The 16546-nt window shown below is 31.7% G+C and overlaps 1 protein-coding gene across 4 annotated transcripts in view; it reads right to left on the minus strand.

The window, feature by feature from the left end:
• Positions 1–16546, minus strand: part of LOC149484167 (uncharacterized) — a 128103-nt gene that overhangs the window by 22976 nt on the left and 88581 nt on the right. For all 4 annotated transcript variants that reach the window (XM_089701703.1, XM_089701701.1, XM_089701700.1 and 1 more), the window contains 2 exons: positions 1027–1098; positions 695–745 (listed from right to left, as the gene is read on the minus strand). In XM_089701703.1, coding sequence (XP_089557829.1) covers positions 695–745; positions 1027–1098 — 123 coding nt within the window. The remainder of the gene's footprint in view (positions 1–694; positions 746–1026; positions 1099–16546) is intronic.

Raw genomic sequence — 16546 nt, forward strand, 5'->3', positions numbered from 1 at the left:
CCGGTTCAAATCGGACACAACCGCGACGAGCAACTAGTTAAAAATAAATCGATACTTTTAATACATATTATAATAAACAGCCTTGGTTCTTAATTGTACAATATTGTTCAATTAAACGAAACGCGGTCAATGACTTCAACAATATGAATGCCTAAAGCTTATCTTAAGAATGAGGCTTATCTTAAACAATCTAACCATTTATGTTATGTCAGTCTTTATTGTTATTTAACGAATAAACGCGCCGATAACTGCAATATAATGGCATCTTTTATAAAAATATGTGAAGACAGTATAATTAATAATGACGTTTTTTTTCGCGTATTTAAAAGAAATGACATAATTATTGTATGTATTTTAAACGTAAATACAAGAGTTTTTATAAGATTTTTGGCATGTTATAGTCCAGAATATTTTTTGCAGAATTTTTTTATTGAATTATTTTACCTATCATTGAAATCGTTTTCAGGAAGGTATTGGAAATATTAATTAGTTAGTTCGTGCAGCAAAAAATACAACACATATATATGCACACAAGTGTTTTACACTACATGTGAGTAATGTTAGGAAACAATATCAACCTTATTCAAGTTTAATAATAAAAGAAAATCATAAAAAAACACATTCAAATCATAAATATTGAATAAGGTCAATATCGGAACGAAACAAACAAAAAGTAAAATAAAATAATAGTCACCAAATAATTGTCTATATAAATCTCGTCTCCTCCACTGCCTTTACCTATTTCCTGTCAAAATTATAGAAACGATTTAGATATAAAAAATATGTTTAAAACTAATATAACATAAGATAAATTATAAAAATGACATTAAACCAAAGATAATTAAGAACTTTATAATACAGAAATCCGTTTCAAAGCAATATTTTTATTACGAAACATCAATTTATTTTTATTATTTTCAAAACCTTTTATCCTTTTCCGGCCACTAAGCAGCAAGCGTGGACACTGTCAGGCTGTCAGCTGTTACGGAATTCCAAAATAAAGATAGATAATATAAAAGAACTTACCTCAAACGTATTCACGCATTGTATTTCTGCTTGTGAAGGTGAACCAAAGAGCTTGAGTTCTTGAAAAGCACCCTGTAGTATAATAATTGTTAACACTTGATTCCACACAGGTTTCATATCGGCTGACAAATTATCGCAATGCACTAGTTTCCATTAACACGTAAAACACATTTATTGAAAAGTATATTAAAAACTCCCGTAAATAATTTGAAGTAACAATTCTGTTACGATCGATCAGAAGCTCCTTCCAAAATTCTCTCTAAACATTAAACTTATAAACCGGTTATAAAATTATAACGTTGAATGTATTTCGCATGCTGTAAAGGACTAATAAATCTGCAAATGGCAGAGATGCGTGCGTCCGTGTCAATCAACGCGTGCGCTGCGTTACACTAATTTTAAAACGAACCACTGTAAGAGAAGCCCTAACAACCACATTATATTGTCACCTGACATATTCCTGTAAGAACTCAGCGAATAATCGGTAATCACAGGTCAGTTTATAATGGACGTGCGATTCCCTGAATGCGATTGCCGTCATAAATCAGAATTGATACCATTACGATCGCACGACTTGAATCGTAATGCAGAAATGGATCTTATGCGATGCAGAATGTTTAACTTCTTGAATTAATATTCTATTTAATGAGGTCCAATTAAGTACTCATTCAGATATTAAGCAAATATTAAACGCTGTCTCGCTGAAAATATAATGAAAAGTAATTAAAAACTTACTTTATGCCGAATCGGCGATTTCTATTAATTAGCAATTTCGATCCAACAATTTTAAATATGAAAGTCTGGAATATTTTTTACTGTTGCTATAAATTAAAATATATTGTATGAGATGGTAGAGATTTTGTACGCTAGTTATAGAGTTCAAAGTTTTTATTATACACATAGAATAGCGTACTAAAAATAAATAAAAAATATGTAGCAATAAAAATTGGCAAATACCACATATTCGACGAACCAGTTTGCCAGTTTAATTTAAGTCGTGAATTTTTCAACTAATCAACTTCATACAAAAGGTATACCTAGCCTGAAACAATTTTTCGATTTCGGATTTTAATTAAAAAATACGTCGAGGTATACAGCCCATTTTCGTGACATCAAAGGCACAGAGTAAATAATATTTCGTGGTCAGATGTGGGATACACCGGGACAAAACGTTTTAAGTTTTAACGAGTTTGTTGCCATATTTGGTTGTGAAAACTAATTGAATTTTTGAAATGAATCGCTATCATATTCATTCCACCTTTGAAGGTGTTATATTTTTATTTGTTCGTTGCTTGATTCTATACTTCTGCAAAGACGATAAAATGACTATAACAGTTCCGCTTTTACTATAGAAATAAATATTATAGGGAAAGGTTCACACATGAATCAATACAGATAGTTCTTCAAAACGCCCATTCCCATTATATTAGAGCTCATAGCATATATTACCGGCCTATTGTTGAACTATTAGACCAACAATAGTATTTAGTATGATATATTGCGTGTTTCCCCTATTGTATCGGATTATATGACATTAATTGCAGTAGAATGGTAAATCGCACATACATACAATGTATATACACATAATACGTTATTATCGTTTATTGGATCTATCAAAGAATGTAAATAAACGCTCTCGTAATTATAAAAAAGCTTAAATTATTAATTTGTTATATCTATTCTCATATTTCTGTTGAAAGTTTTTCTACGAATTTAAGGAATAAATAGACAAATCAGTACAGTAATTTAGTTTGATAAAAGAAGAAGTAGAGACAGTAAGAGAGAGAGATATTCAAGTAAATTCTATGATATAGTATCTATGATAGTTTCCATGATACTCGAAAAGTCATTCGTTTCACATGCGTTTCGATCCTATGGGATTCCTTTCAGGTTATGAAAAGCAAGAGATTGCCTCACATACCTATCTGCGTGTAAACATTGAATAGGTAAGATGTTGTTTTATTCCGCTGTATTGAAAAGAAAGTAAAGGGTACGGTCTCTGTCTTCAGGTATAAGATCGGAAATGTTTTATACTCTATAGAAAACTCCCAATACTCCAAAATAATGTTTTCAGGTAGGTATAGATAATTAAATACGTAAAAATATCTATCTATTCTAGACCATAATATTTTGTAATAAAGATAGTAAAATTTTATTTAACGTTCATTCGTCAACAAGCTTTTAAAAAAATATACCTCTATTTACAATATTTAATTAAAAAAAAAAAAAAAAAATTTATTTTCAAGAAACAGGTACAGCATTATGTTCAGACCCTGACCTTCGAACTAGTGGTAAACTGTGTTTCGAAGGCCAGTTTCTTCCCAGTCTTTATATCTATATTATATTTATATGTTTCTGCAAACTCACAGTTTTATGTTTATACAGTAAAAATAGATAAAAGGAGAAAAAAAAAATATAACTATATCTATACAAAAAAAAAAGGAAAAACTGAAGTTAATATTTCAATTTTAAGAAGTCATTCCCATTATAAATATTGTGTGCACGTATCTGTTCGCATATAATAAATATATATATATAGTGTGTGTGTGTGTGTGTGTGTGTGTGTGTGTGTTTGCATGTGTGTATGTGTTTGTGTGTGTGCATGTGTGTGTTTGTGTAGAGCATGTGAGTAAGTTAGTACGTATGACATGTGGGTGGGTGGTTGAATACGTCCTAGTGATTTACTATCATTAATTTTTCTGTTTCTTCGTAATCCATATCTTTTAGCCAATCTTTCACAACTCGTTTAATTTTATTATGATTTAAAACCCTAACGTTGTATTTACTATTTAACAAATTATACAATTTTGTTGCTAAGAATTCATATTGATGTTGAGCGAATTTGGATGAGGTTGAGGGGATAGGTAGCCGATTAAGTCTCTTTACCTCTGTATTAGAAAGATCTATCATGCGATGTTTTCTGCGGATGCACTGGTAAATATAAGATTTTCGAACACTAAGAACATTTGATTTGTTGTATATATCAGTTGTAGGATGTTTATAATTAAGGTAGAACATAACCTTAAGAACAGCCCTTTGCGCCCTTTCTACAGGCAGCATTAGAGTTTTGCAGGCTCCTCCCCAGACAGATATACAATAAGTTAGTATACAGTGGCAAAGAGCATTGTATACCTGGATGAGCAGAGTAGTGTTGGCAATAGACCGAAGATTTTTGAACACGAATATAAGTCTTCTGATTCTTTTTACTGTGCTATTTATATGTTGTTCCCATCTTAATTTGTCATCCATTATTACACCTAGATATCTTGTTTCGTAGGTTCTTTTAATTTCTTCACATGTGCAAATAGTATTCTGAGGAGTTGATGTTAATGTCCTATTGCAGGGGAATGAATGTAGAGTAATTTTGTATTGATTACCAGGCATGGAAGAAATTCTTTTACCAAAACAGATGTAGTTAGTTTTTTCAACATTTATTGACAACAGGCTATCTTCTAACCAAGCAGTGATTTTGCACATCTCTTTTTCAGTTATCAATTTCAAATCACTCCACGATTTGGCGTGGAAGATAACTACTGTATCATCAGCATACATGATTGTGTTTGCAGAATGTAAAGGGAGACTACATAACTCGTTTATGTACGCTAAAAACAACGTAGGTCCCAGTGTGCTCCCCTGTGGAACACCGTATGTGCAAGCTGCATTGCTGCTCGTTAAATTATCAAGGCGCACCACTTGCTCTCTATTAGTCAGATAGTCTTGCAGCCAGTCGATAGCTACACCTCTTATACCAAGGTTTTCAAGCCTTGAAATTAAGATAGGGACCGACACCGTGTCAAAAGCCTTACGCAAATCAAGGAACACACTGAGACACTTGTAACCATTATCCACATATGATGTGATTAGTGATGTAAGATGCAGGATTGCATCCTCGGTTGAACGGCCCTTGCGAAATCCGAATTGATTGTCGTTTAGGAGTGATTTTCTTTCCAAATATGTGACTAATCTATTATTAAAAAGCTTTTCAAGGATCTTCGACAGTACACTTAAAAGAGATATTGGCCTGTAGTTAGTTGGTTCAGATTTTAATCCACCTTTATAAATGGGTACCACAACTGCTTTTTTTAAAGTCCTCGGAAAAACTCCAGACTCAAGACTTAAGTTACAAACATAAGAAATTGGTTCAGATAGATATATTTTAAAGTCCTTAATGAATTTTGTGGTGATATTGTCGTGGCCAGGAGCACTGTCTACTTTTAGTGACGATATTAATTTATTTACTTCTATATAATCAGTGTTTGTGACCACCATTGAGTGAACCGGTCCTGTGAGGTGAGAAGCTTCCCGTGCTAGATCTTTTTCGTTCCTTTTCAGGTTATGAAGGATTGCTTCTGCAAGCTTACTCCCAACTGTTGTAAAATATTGGTTAACAGTGTTTAAAGACTCCAACGGTGTGCTATGACAGTTTAAAAGTTCAGATGATAGTTCTCTCTTAGCGTTTAGAAAGCAGTATTCTTTTATGACACTCCACGATTCTTTGATATTTCCCAAACTCCGTTCTAATTTATTTCTAAAATAGTCTTTTTTAAGTTTTTTAATTATCTTAGAGCAAATATTTCTATACCTAGTATAATTATCCTTCAGAATCACATCACTTGGATTTTTTTTAACTTTGATGTGCATTTTGTCCCGTTTTCTTATACACTTTATAATACCTCTCGTAATCCACGGTTTAATTGGTGCTTTTCTTTTTGAAATAGTAATAGTAGAAGAACTATCTGCGATTATTGTTTGTAATTTGGATATCAGCAACTCAGTAGCAATATTAGTATCTTTGACCTCATAAAGATCATTCCAGTTCATTTTCTGAATCAGTTTATGGGCTTTATCATAATCAATACGTGTAATTTTTTTATTTAATTCAAGTTTTGTAACATTTGTTTTCGATATAAATAAAATAATTGGACAATGATCCGTAAACGGTGGAAAGATGAATGTTTCCAATTTATTTTTTGATTTAACCATGAAATGATCAAGGCAAGTGGTAGATCGTGTTGGCTTGTCAATACATTGTAACAGTCCATGCGAGGCGATTAAGTTTAAGTAGTCAGTAGAAAATCTGTTATTAGCGTTGGGCATAATATTTATATTAATATCTCCGGTTAAGATAACTGTCTCCGAGTTAATGGTACGTAATAACAGGTCAAGTGATTCAAGGTAAATGGAAGCATTCTGAAAACACGGGGGTCTGTAAGAGCATATCAGAGATATCGATGGTTTAATTTGTACTAGGAGGCAGTTACCCTCTTCAAAGTTAGGTTCCATGACTACGGCGGGGATCTCATCTCTAACAAATACCATAACACCATCGTTTTGATTAAAACTTTTTTGTGTGTAAAATAAATTGTAATTATTAATATTAGGAAGCACTGAGTCACTATTTATCCAACATTCTGTACAAACAATAATGTCAATTTTAACATTGAGACTACTGATAAAAACTAAAAACTCGTCCAAGTTGCGATGTATACTTCTTATGTTTATCGTTATTATACACAATGAATCAAATATATTATGTGGAAGTATAGTTTTAAGCAGACTTGTATCGTCTAACAAAGTACATTTGATATCATTCGAGTAGTCAATGTCGTTTATGATATTTAAATTATTACGATCGAATTTTGTTTATGTAGGTATTAGGTTCAGTTTTTTATGAGCCATAAAATATAAGAAGAACGTTATTATAAAATATACGCAATATTTATTTCGCCACTTATACATTTGAAATATTATTATGTGATGCAAGATAATTAAATTCAATCCGCCCATACAGAATAGTTTTATATTATTAAAAGTAATGGAATATACAATATAAGTTTTAGTTAGCGGTGTATTATAAATGGTTTTAATTTTACGTTCCTTAATAAATAACACTATATACGTTACATAAGTGACGAACACAGTAAGAATGCAGATGAACATTAGGCCGGAATAAAAATTTGTCACCAGAAAATAGTAATAATTAATCCTTAGGCATGAGTTTAAGACGGAAATTTGGTAAAATGCAATTTGTGTAACAAATAAATAATTTGGATATAAAATTATGTTATTCGAGCAAGATGAATAAATACTCACAAACAGGTCCAATAACTTATATCGATAGATTTTTAACATAAACTGTTTCAAGTTATAAGTATAGTTTATGTCATTTTCTGGTATCAAAAGTCTAGTGAAACGACATTTATCTTTATGCAACTGAACTTTGAATAAAAAATAATTAACGAGGTAATAACTTGACTTACCAGAAATATCATGATTTATAAAATTAAATCTCAAGGCCCCGTAACCGTTGAACACACATGATGAAGATGACTGAATTTTAATTTCCATTAAACACAAAGCAATTGAATAATCTATAATTGTTATATTTAGTATCAAAAAATAATCCATAATTAACTTTTTTGATTTTTTGCCAAACATAATATTATAATACCACAGCATTAGTGAAGAGATCGAAATCTGTTTTGGATGTTTAACAAACTGCAATACAAATAAATGATTTAATAACACTTTAGTGTAATATATATGTAATGTCACCACAAAACTATTGAAGGCTACAAATAATATTATAATGCACTCAAACTGTAAAGATAAACGCTTGTTTTGAGTAATGAAGAAATTTATAATTTTACGATTTGTGTAGTTAAGCATGGTAGTTGTATTCTCTGTCTTTGCAATAGGGTACAGAATGTAATAAGTAGCTATGCGAGTTAGTGTGGGTAGATGTAAAATAATTTTATAATGTAATGAGTAAGTGATAAGGCTTTGGATACACTGAGAAAAGTACATTAAAAATATATCTAAGACTTTAAAATACATTATTGGAAAACTAAACAATACAAGTGTAAATTGGCACAAATAATAATATAGTCAGGATATCTTCACAATTCCCATTAAAATGTGTCTGTAACGTTATGAAATAAATTAATTAAAAATGCTGCTGCGAAAAGAGTACAAATATAAAGCTAAGTTAGGTCTCGAAGATTAAGAGCTACCATCTATTCCGGGCCATTTCAGAAAACATACGAATGCCATTAATTTTATAGGTCACAAGATTTCCACTAGCGCACCACCACGTAACCACGGACCACTGTATCAAGACCCCTTGCTTTATTCTCGTGTGTAATTTTCCCTCCGTACGTTTAAAGTATCATAATATATGAAGGGTCTTTGTAAATTGTTTGAGTTATAATAACGTTGTAGGGTCGGTCATGTCTGCAAAAAAGTTACAAAACAAATAGGTACCAAATAAATAAAAAGATAGGTATCGAAAGTTGTTCTCGCAATGAATGGCATCATATTTTATATCGTAAGGTAAGTGTTAAGTAATATATGGTACGTACGTAACATTAAAATGATCTATCAACAACGAATAACAATTAAATAAAATATTTTTGCTACAGTAGGTACTCACACTTTCAACTATCCGAGGCGCTGACTTCCACTGACTATATTTTTCAGCCGTTCCAGCCTTATTATGTTCCGTTCCATCCAAAACTCCCATAGTAGATATCACAGCAATTCCAACACCCAGTATTATTAGCAAAACAAATGAACACATACACATTTTGGTTTTATTTGATATCACCATAGCCATTTTGAAGTTCAGTTAAATTCGGTTTCAAAGATATCACTATAGAGTCATATATTTCACTCATCACAGTTCTTTGGCACAAGGTTTCATTTTAGTAAATACGATTTAAACTTTCAAATGATTGTTTTTATATTGTTAAGTTAATGTTCAGACTTGCAAGTTTAACTGCACGCCATAATTTAGGTACTATTAATTTTCTATTTAGCATTGCGATTGAATTTTGTTGGATTTTTCTTTAAATTTCCTATTATTACAATTTCAGAGCATCATACAATATTTATTCAGAAGTCATAACAACGCAGTTAAAAGTTGTTTATAAAAATATGAAGACATGAAATAATTAACGCCTGGAAAAAATAAAATGCAATATTGTACAAATGATTTTCACAGGGCGTAGGTGCCAGGCGCTTGGAAAGTTTTTGCACCCACACGAACTTACAAGAAACCATATTTTTATAACCTAAGTAAGTAGATACACGAGTTTTGGATTATAAAATAAATGCTATTAACGGGAAAATATTGAAAGGTTAAGAATTAATATTGTAATAATAATTCGTATTATTTTGAGTAAATTACATAAGCGTTTGCTCTTAATTTTTGCTCTACATATTTCAGAGGTTTTTAAATATGTATTTTATCACCATTAATTAGGGATTTTAAATTGTTTGTACAAAATTTTCGTTATTTAACAAACAAAAGGTATCTATTAGATACCATTGTTTGTTAAATATAGATAGATGTTTTTCTATTATATTAGAAAAATAAAGGCTCTACAAATTGAATACAGACGTTCCATGCTCTATGCCTATAAACTAAAAGCATGTTTTTTACGAAAAATGATGAAACAAAAGACAATCAATAATTAAACGAAACGAAACTTTTTAACCGACCTATAACAATATACAAGTTCAATTGAACATTTATAATGGTACTTGACTGAAATTTAAAAGTTATGAAGTCTAGACAGGTTGCGTACCTATTGCCATACCTACTTTAAAACTTTAAGTTGTTTTAAGTCGTTAGCTTTCAAGTTTTGTAGAGATTATTTAATTTAATTGGACACGAGTTTAAAGTTTAACAGCTGTATTAATCTGTTACTGTTAATAATTAATTTTATAATTTCACTATTCTAAAAATTATAATTGATACATTTCTAATATTGAGTGGCATTACTCACGATTCTTTATCTATGAAGATACATATAGAATATAGGTATTAATGATCGTTACAGCAAAGCATTTTCTTGATTCTTTTACAGGTTCGCGTTGGTAACATAATCTTATCTTATATATAAAATTCTCGTGTCACAATGTTAGTCTGCATACTCCTCCGAAACGGGTGGACCGATTCTCATGAAATTTTCTGTGCATATCGGGTAAGTCTGAGAATCGGCCAACATCTATTTTTCATATGTACCACGGGCGAAGCCGGGGCGGATCGCTAGTATATTATAATAATGATAATGTATTAACTGATGATTTATATCGTTTCGAACAATTTGGCCGAATAAGCTGTTCATTCTTAAATTTTTATTATAAATAAAACTGACTTTACACAGAGCCTTCATCTTATTTTTGTAAAATATGACATTATGATGGAAGTGCAGTGAAAGTTTCAAAATTATTTTTTTGGATGTTAAATAGTTTTTAAACAGACTTATTCTTCATTAAATCGGTATGTATCAACTGCTAAGATGTCCTTGAATTACGTCTTTGAGGTCGATTCTGTTTGTTGCTATGAGACCTATACAATATCAGAAATCCATTTGTTATAAACTATCATTATAGCTTTCAATACATATCACGTCTAATAGAATTGCTTTGAGTGCTTTGTGCCAGACAACCAAACAGGTAAGTATCTTCAATTTACTTCAGAAATACACTTAGTGCGTAGGAATGTATAAATTTTCCATACATTACAATTTACAATAGATACCTACACAAGATCAAAAGGAGATTAAATCCTACTTATTGTTGAAGTGAAAACTTCTTTAGCGGCGTTGAGCACTTTTTCTGTAATGGGTATAAAATCTTAAACACGCGTCAGGACACGTGACCTCAGATCGAAAAAGCGTAAGACGGATACCATTCCAAAATATCAAACATGCTCAACGTTAATAATCAAGTTTTCACTTCTGCCGGCACTCCCGGAGTGCAACCCGTCTTTTTTTTATATAAGTACAAAGGTTTTGTTCCCTTTTTATAGAGCAAAAGAATTCGATTAACTTCATTTTCGATTGACGATTGACGTTTCAAATAATTGTTACAGATGGTTATTAAGATACAATATACGAAACATAAGGTCTTTGTATTCTATAGATGTAATTGAAAGATTAAAGAGAGTAGATGAGTCTGTATTGACGCAACAAACACCTGCATACATTATGTAAGTACAATAGGTAAAGAAACCTACAACTAGGGATGTAACGATACCGATACCGATACCGATATATCGGCCGATATATCGGCAAGCCGATATATCGGTATCGCCGATAATAAATCAACCGATACCGATATTTTTTTATTAAATTCTTTCTTTTCTTTTATGTTTTTGCATTGTATTCATTCATATTGTTTTATTTCTGATTCTGTAATAGTGTTAAGGAAGAGCGGAACCTCCTGACACAAGCATTTTATTTGCTTACTAGGAGTGTTCCAATCACAAATTTGTTTATTATATATATATGTAAAGGAAAGAAATAGATAATTTTGAATTTTTTTAATTTTTAACGTGATAACGTTTTTAAAATCGTTTTAGTCGGGTGACATGTTCATAAACTTGTGTCACACCAAAACCTCACGAGCGCGATCGCAGGTATAACGAGAGAGAGTCGGACCGATCTCCCGTTTCATCTCGAGCGCTGCCACTGCATTATGTTATCACGTAAACATCTCGATCGTAAACCTACTTTACAAACAACCAATTTTTTTGATATCAAATAATTCAAAAATCCGCGCCCAATGAACGATGCGGGAGGCCGCCCGCGCGTGCGCACTTTGTTTTCTGAAAAAACTCTACCAATTATAGTAAACTTTTATTAGGTACTGATTGTATGTGTATTACTTAAAGTTTAACTGACTTCGTAAAATAATAATACCTACTAAAATAAATGGTTTTGTTGTTTTTTGATTTGGCATTTTATTTAAAAGAATACGATTAACAGTTGTCTCTGTTAAATGTTGGTAACTTTATATGCATAATTCACTATTTATTTTTCTACCAAGCCATCGATATCGGTATCGGTATCGGTATCGCCGATACATTACTACAAATATCGGTATCGGTATCGTATCGGCAAAATCATGTATCGTTACATCCCTACCTACAACCAATAAAACTGAGGCTATAAATTATTTCACATTAGTAGCACCTGTAACGCAATTTTAAACATCGAGATAACGTAGTACATACTATCTCTATGATTTTAAATGTATTTTTTATCTATTAAATATAATAATTTCCCTTTAATAATTTGGGTGTTACAAAATATTTAGATAATTTTCCAACCCTCTTTGCAAACATTTTAAATTTCATTATGACCAAGAGTTCAAGGCTTTATTATTTGCCGATACTTTATTGAAAGCTTTCAATTTATGATTTTATTTTAGTTACATTGAATAAACGATATCGACTTTATTTTAAAGGGCAGATTGAAATGTTTATTAGGTATTCAGTAATTGGTTATTTTGCATCGAGTTTAGAAGCCATTTTGCATTTTATTTAAAATAATTTTGTACTTTCATAGTTACAAATGTTATACTTTAATGAGAGCCCACGTATGTGAGGCTAGTATGGTGTGTGTGTGTGTGTAGGTTAGAGCTACCTATTTTTGTGCCTACCTACATATTCAACCTGTGTTATAATAATATTGTGTCGGTGCTATACTAAGAAAATAATATGAGAATATATAAGCATTGTAATGCTATATTAAACTGTTGGATGTTTTTATAATCAAACTAGCGACCCGCCCCGGCTTCGCACGGGTGCAATGCTGATACTAAATACACTACAGAAAAATTGTGAACGTTGTATAGGTATAAAAATATAGCGGCCCGCTCCGGCATCGCACGGGTATAAAATACATAGCCGGGCGGCCGCAAACGCTACGTCCCGCAATTTTTAAATCTGTAATATCTTCGAAAATATTCACTTAAATCATACGGTGTAAAGGGCCATATAGATCTATATTAAATGAACAATGTATCCATGGTATTTAATTGGTTAAGGATTAATGCTGTATTGGTTAAAATCGCTTCGAAAATTAGCCATTATTTGTCGTAAAAAGTAAATGACAAAAAAAAGTTATTGTGGGTTATCCATAAGAGATAGACATATACCATCGCGGACTTTTCTGTAGACCTTTTCAATGTGTATAATACTTAGTACATTATTTTGATAAAACTCGTAGGGTTCAGCCTGCGTTTGCAATGTAAGCGGAATAAATGTAATTTTTTACGACATCACATTAGAAACCTCAAAAATAACAGTACTTCTCCACTACTTAATGGATCTTATTATACATATAAACCTTCCTCTTGAATCACTCTATCTATTAAAAAAAACCGCATCAAAATCCGTTGCGTAGTTTCAAAGATTTAAGCGTACAAAGGGACATAGGGACATAGGGACATAGGGACAGGGAAAGCGACTTTGTTTTATACTATGTAGTGATATTGCAATAGCATGGAATACAGCGTAACACATCACAATAACACGTCTTGAATAAATTCATCATAAAAACACGATTATGTAAAATATAAGTAACATTATTTTCATAAACAAGATGAGTAGGTATCACAAATATTTGTCACTGATATTAAAATTGAAATTACGTATAAAAACAATAATGATTATTTATAACCACACAAAAGTTTAAACCGCTATGCGTACGCGTATTAAAATCGCGTGCTTCGGCACATCGCTACGCTCGCTAAGTCAGAACTAAAATCTGGCAACATCAGCTGTAACGAAGTCGATATCTCTGGCGACGAGTTGTCTGTGATGCTGACCCCGATCTAGAAGCCCATATAACTCCAAGGAGTTTACTTATTAAGGAACGGGACGTAACTCTTTAGAATAAGCTACAATCGGCTAACGCTCGGGATTTAGTTTAGTAAAGTTAAGATGTTTATTTCATAAGGTTGTCGTACTAAAGATATTGACACAAGTCAAAAACAATTCCAAAAAGTTCGATAACGAGATAAGCTTAGCAAAGTTGAAGGAAGCTCTGTCGTGTTTTGGCTTTTAGACATAATAATATGAATACCTATAAGGTTTGTATGGTTACTAAATCTTCTGATGAATAGAATAGTAGGTATCATAGTTTTTAGTGCAATTAAGTATGCATAATATAATACACATAATTCAAGTGCCAATAATATATTAAAATTAAAAATTTCATAATTGTGTCTCTATCGTTGTGTCTTTAATCATTACATAAATACCTTATATAAATATTGTTCTGTTTGGTATGTGTAATAAGAAGTCCATCAATAAATATATGAAGTCTTTTCATAAAATAAAAATAAGATTTTATTAAAGCTATACATTATAATATTATAGTATATTTTGTATCATATTATAGCATTTCTGCGAAATTGTTTATTGATAGATTCCTAATTATAATTCTATTAGCTTATTATTGCTTTCATACCATAAATAATAATTGTTTACAACACTACCCCTATTCGATAAGAATTAAAAAAAAGGGTTCCACATTGTGTATGGCAACCATGTCTTATACATCGTTAAGGCAATGCGTTAGTGAAATTCAAATTTTTGGCACGCTCACAAGAAAGGTTCACAAATGCTGTTAAAGTTAATAATGGCGTCACCTAGACTGGGAACCGACCTCGTTATCTGAACAGAACTATGATTCGAATAAATATTTTTATAAATTACGTAATTTAAATAGAGCTTATTGAACTACCTTAATCAGTGTGTTTGTTTATGTTTGAAAAATGCTATTAAAACAAGGGATAAAAGGCAAGATTTTAAAGACAGATGTATTAATTAACGTCTATAGTCTATGACGATCTGTCAATCTGAATATACGTTATAATATTATGTTTCTTTTGCTTTGTACGATAGAGCAATTACTGCAATATAAGATAGAGTCCTAATTATAATTCTAGTATAGTAGTTCTCTTCATCTATCATAGTAGTTCTCTGTATACTATGGATCTATAAAATATATTCATGTTACAGGAGTTAGTTTATTTTATTGATCGGATTGGTTTTAAACTTTCCTAAAGTGTATATTTGCTTTATCGAGATATGACCTATTTCGTAAATATAAAATATATGCAAATGTCTCGAAATGAAAAATATATTATTGCATTTATTTCTGAGCTGTTATTGTGATGTTGAAACATTATTTATATTGTAAATGATGTGTAATTTATACACGTGATATCTCTATTTACTTGATAACTACATTAAAAAAGCGAGAGGCTGTTTGTTTGAATAGATGCATGTCTGTTTTTTATTTGGATACTCGAGTGAAACCCTACATTATATTATGATAATATTATTATATAAAAAATAATAGTTCAAGTAAAAATATATCCACGCCGAAAATATTTACTAACATAACTATTTAATCTTTCGGGGAAAACATTTAAGTCCGTAAGCAAACGTGCCTTACCTGGGCTTACATTCCTCTAAAACTATGCGTATATTTTAGACGAGGGTCTTCAAAGAGATTACTGGGAAGGCTATAAACATTACATCATATATTTTGGTATTTCTATACTAATATTATAAAGAGGAAAAGTTTGTAAGTATGTATGTATGTATGTATGGTTTTCACGCAAAAACTACTGGACCGATTTCAAAAATTCTTTCACCATTAGAAAGCTGCATCTTTACTGAGCAACATAGGCTATATTGCATTTTCAAAAAAATTAGAGATCCTTACCAAAAATGCAATAATGTAACGCAAGGTGTAAAAAAATCCTCAATAAAACTTCTGTCATCGCGTGCGCTGCGGAATCTATTGAAGATAGAACAAAAAAATGTTCTACGGTATTATAGAATGGATCAATATCTACAAGAAAGTCCGCGATACCATATGTCCATCTTCAGTAGTTATGTTACTACAACAACTTTTTTACGTTTTCAAACTAAATAGAAGTGCCGACAGTAATCAAACCATGTTATCCATACACATATATTAATCCTTATCCCATTAAATGATGTTTTATTATAGACTGTTTCAATACCAGCAAAATAATTTTTAAATGAAAAGAATTGCATATTCCATTCAAAAGATATAACGAATTTTTAAAAGTGTCAATCTACAGAAAATAGTAGGTATACTGTTCGAGCAGGCCGTAGTGCGGGGGTCACGGAGGAATTCTACCAATATGCGTCTTGACGGAACACAGTGGGGTTTTGGTCGGTAGGAATCCGACATAACCCACGGCCCCTCCCCTGGAGGCCGTGGGTATCTATGAAAGATTTCCCCACTAAAACAAAAAGACGTGTGGCACTCGGGGACTGCCGCGGTAAAGCTATTGCGTAGCATGCCTTCAAGCCACACCTCCGCGCCCGTCGGAGTAGGGAGCGTGAGGTTTTTCGTTACGCAATTTCTGGATTCGGTCCCCGCGCTCAAGGCCCGCGATAGAAGCTATGCAATAGCTTAAAAAAAAGGCCGTAGTGCGGGACGGGGTAAAGGTGATTTTCATGTGATTAAAAATTAAACCTATAGTCCGACCTATAGTAGACTTTTCACTGTAACGATATCGCTATCTATGCGGGTGAAACCGCAGGGCATTGCTAGTATTCTATAAAGCCTGTACAAAAACATAAGATTTTTGGCTTTGCAAGATGATCTTGTAAAGTTGTTTGATGTGTACCTGCAATATATTCGAACAGTCTTTTGAAAGAATGATATTATGATGTCAT

This window comes from Colias philodice, chromosome 12, assembly GCF_061535455.1.
Source record: "Colias philodice isolate Cphi_HAF_F1 chromosome 12, ilColPhil1 Martin Lab GWU primary, whole genome shotgun sequence".
Classification (NCBI taxonomy): domain Eukaryota; kingdom Metazoa; phylum Arthropoda; class Insecta; order Lepidoptera; family Pieridae; genus Colias; species Colias philodice.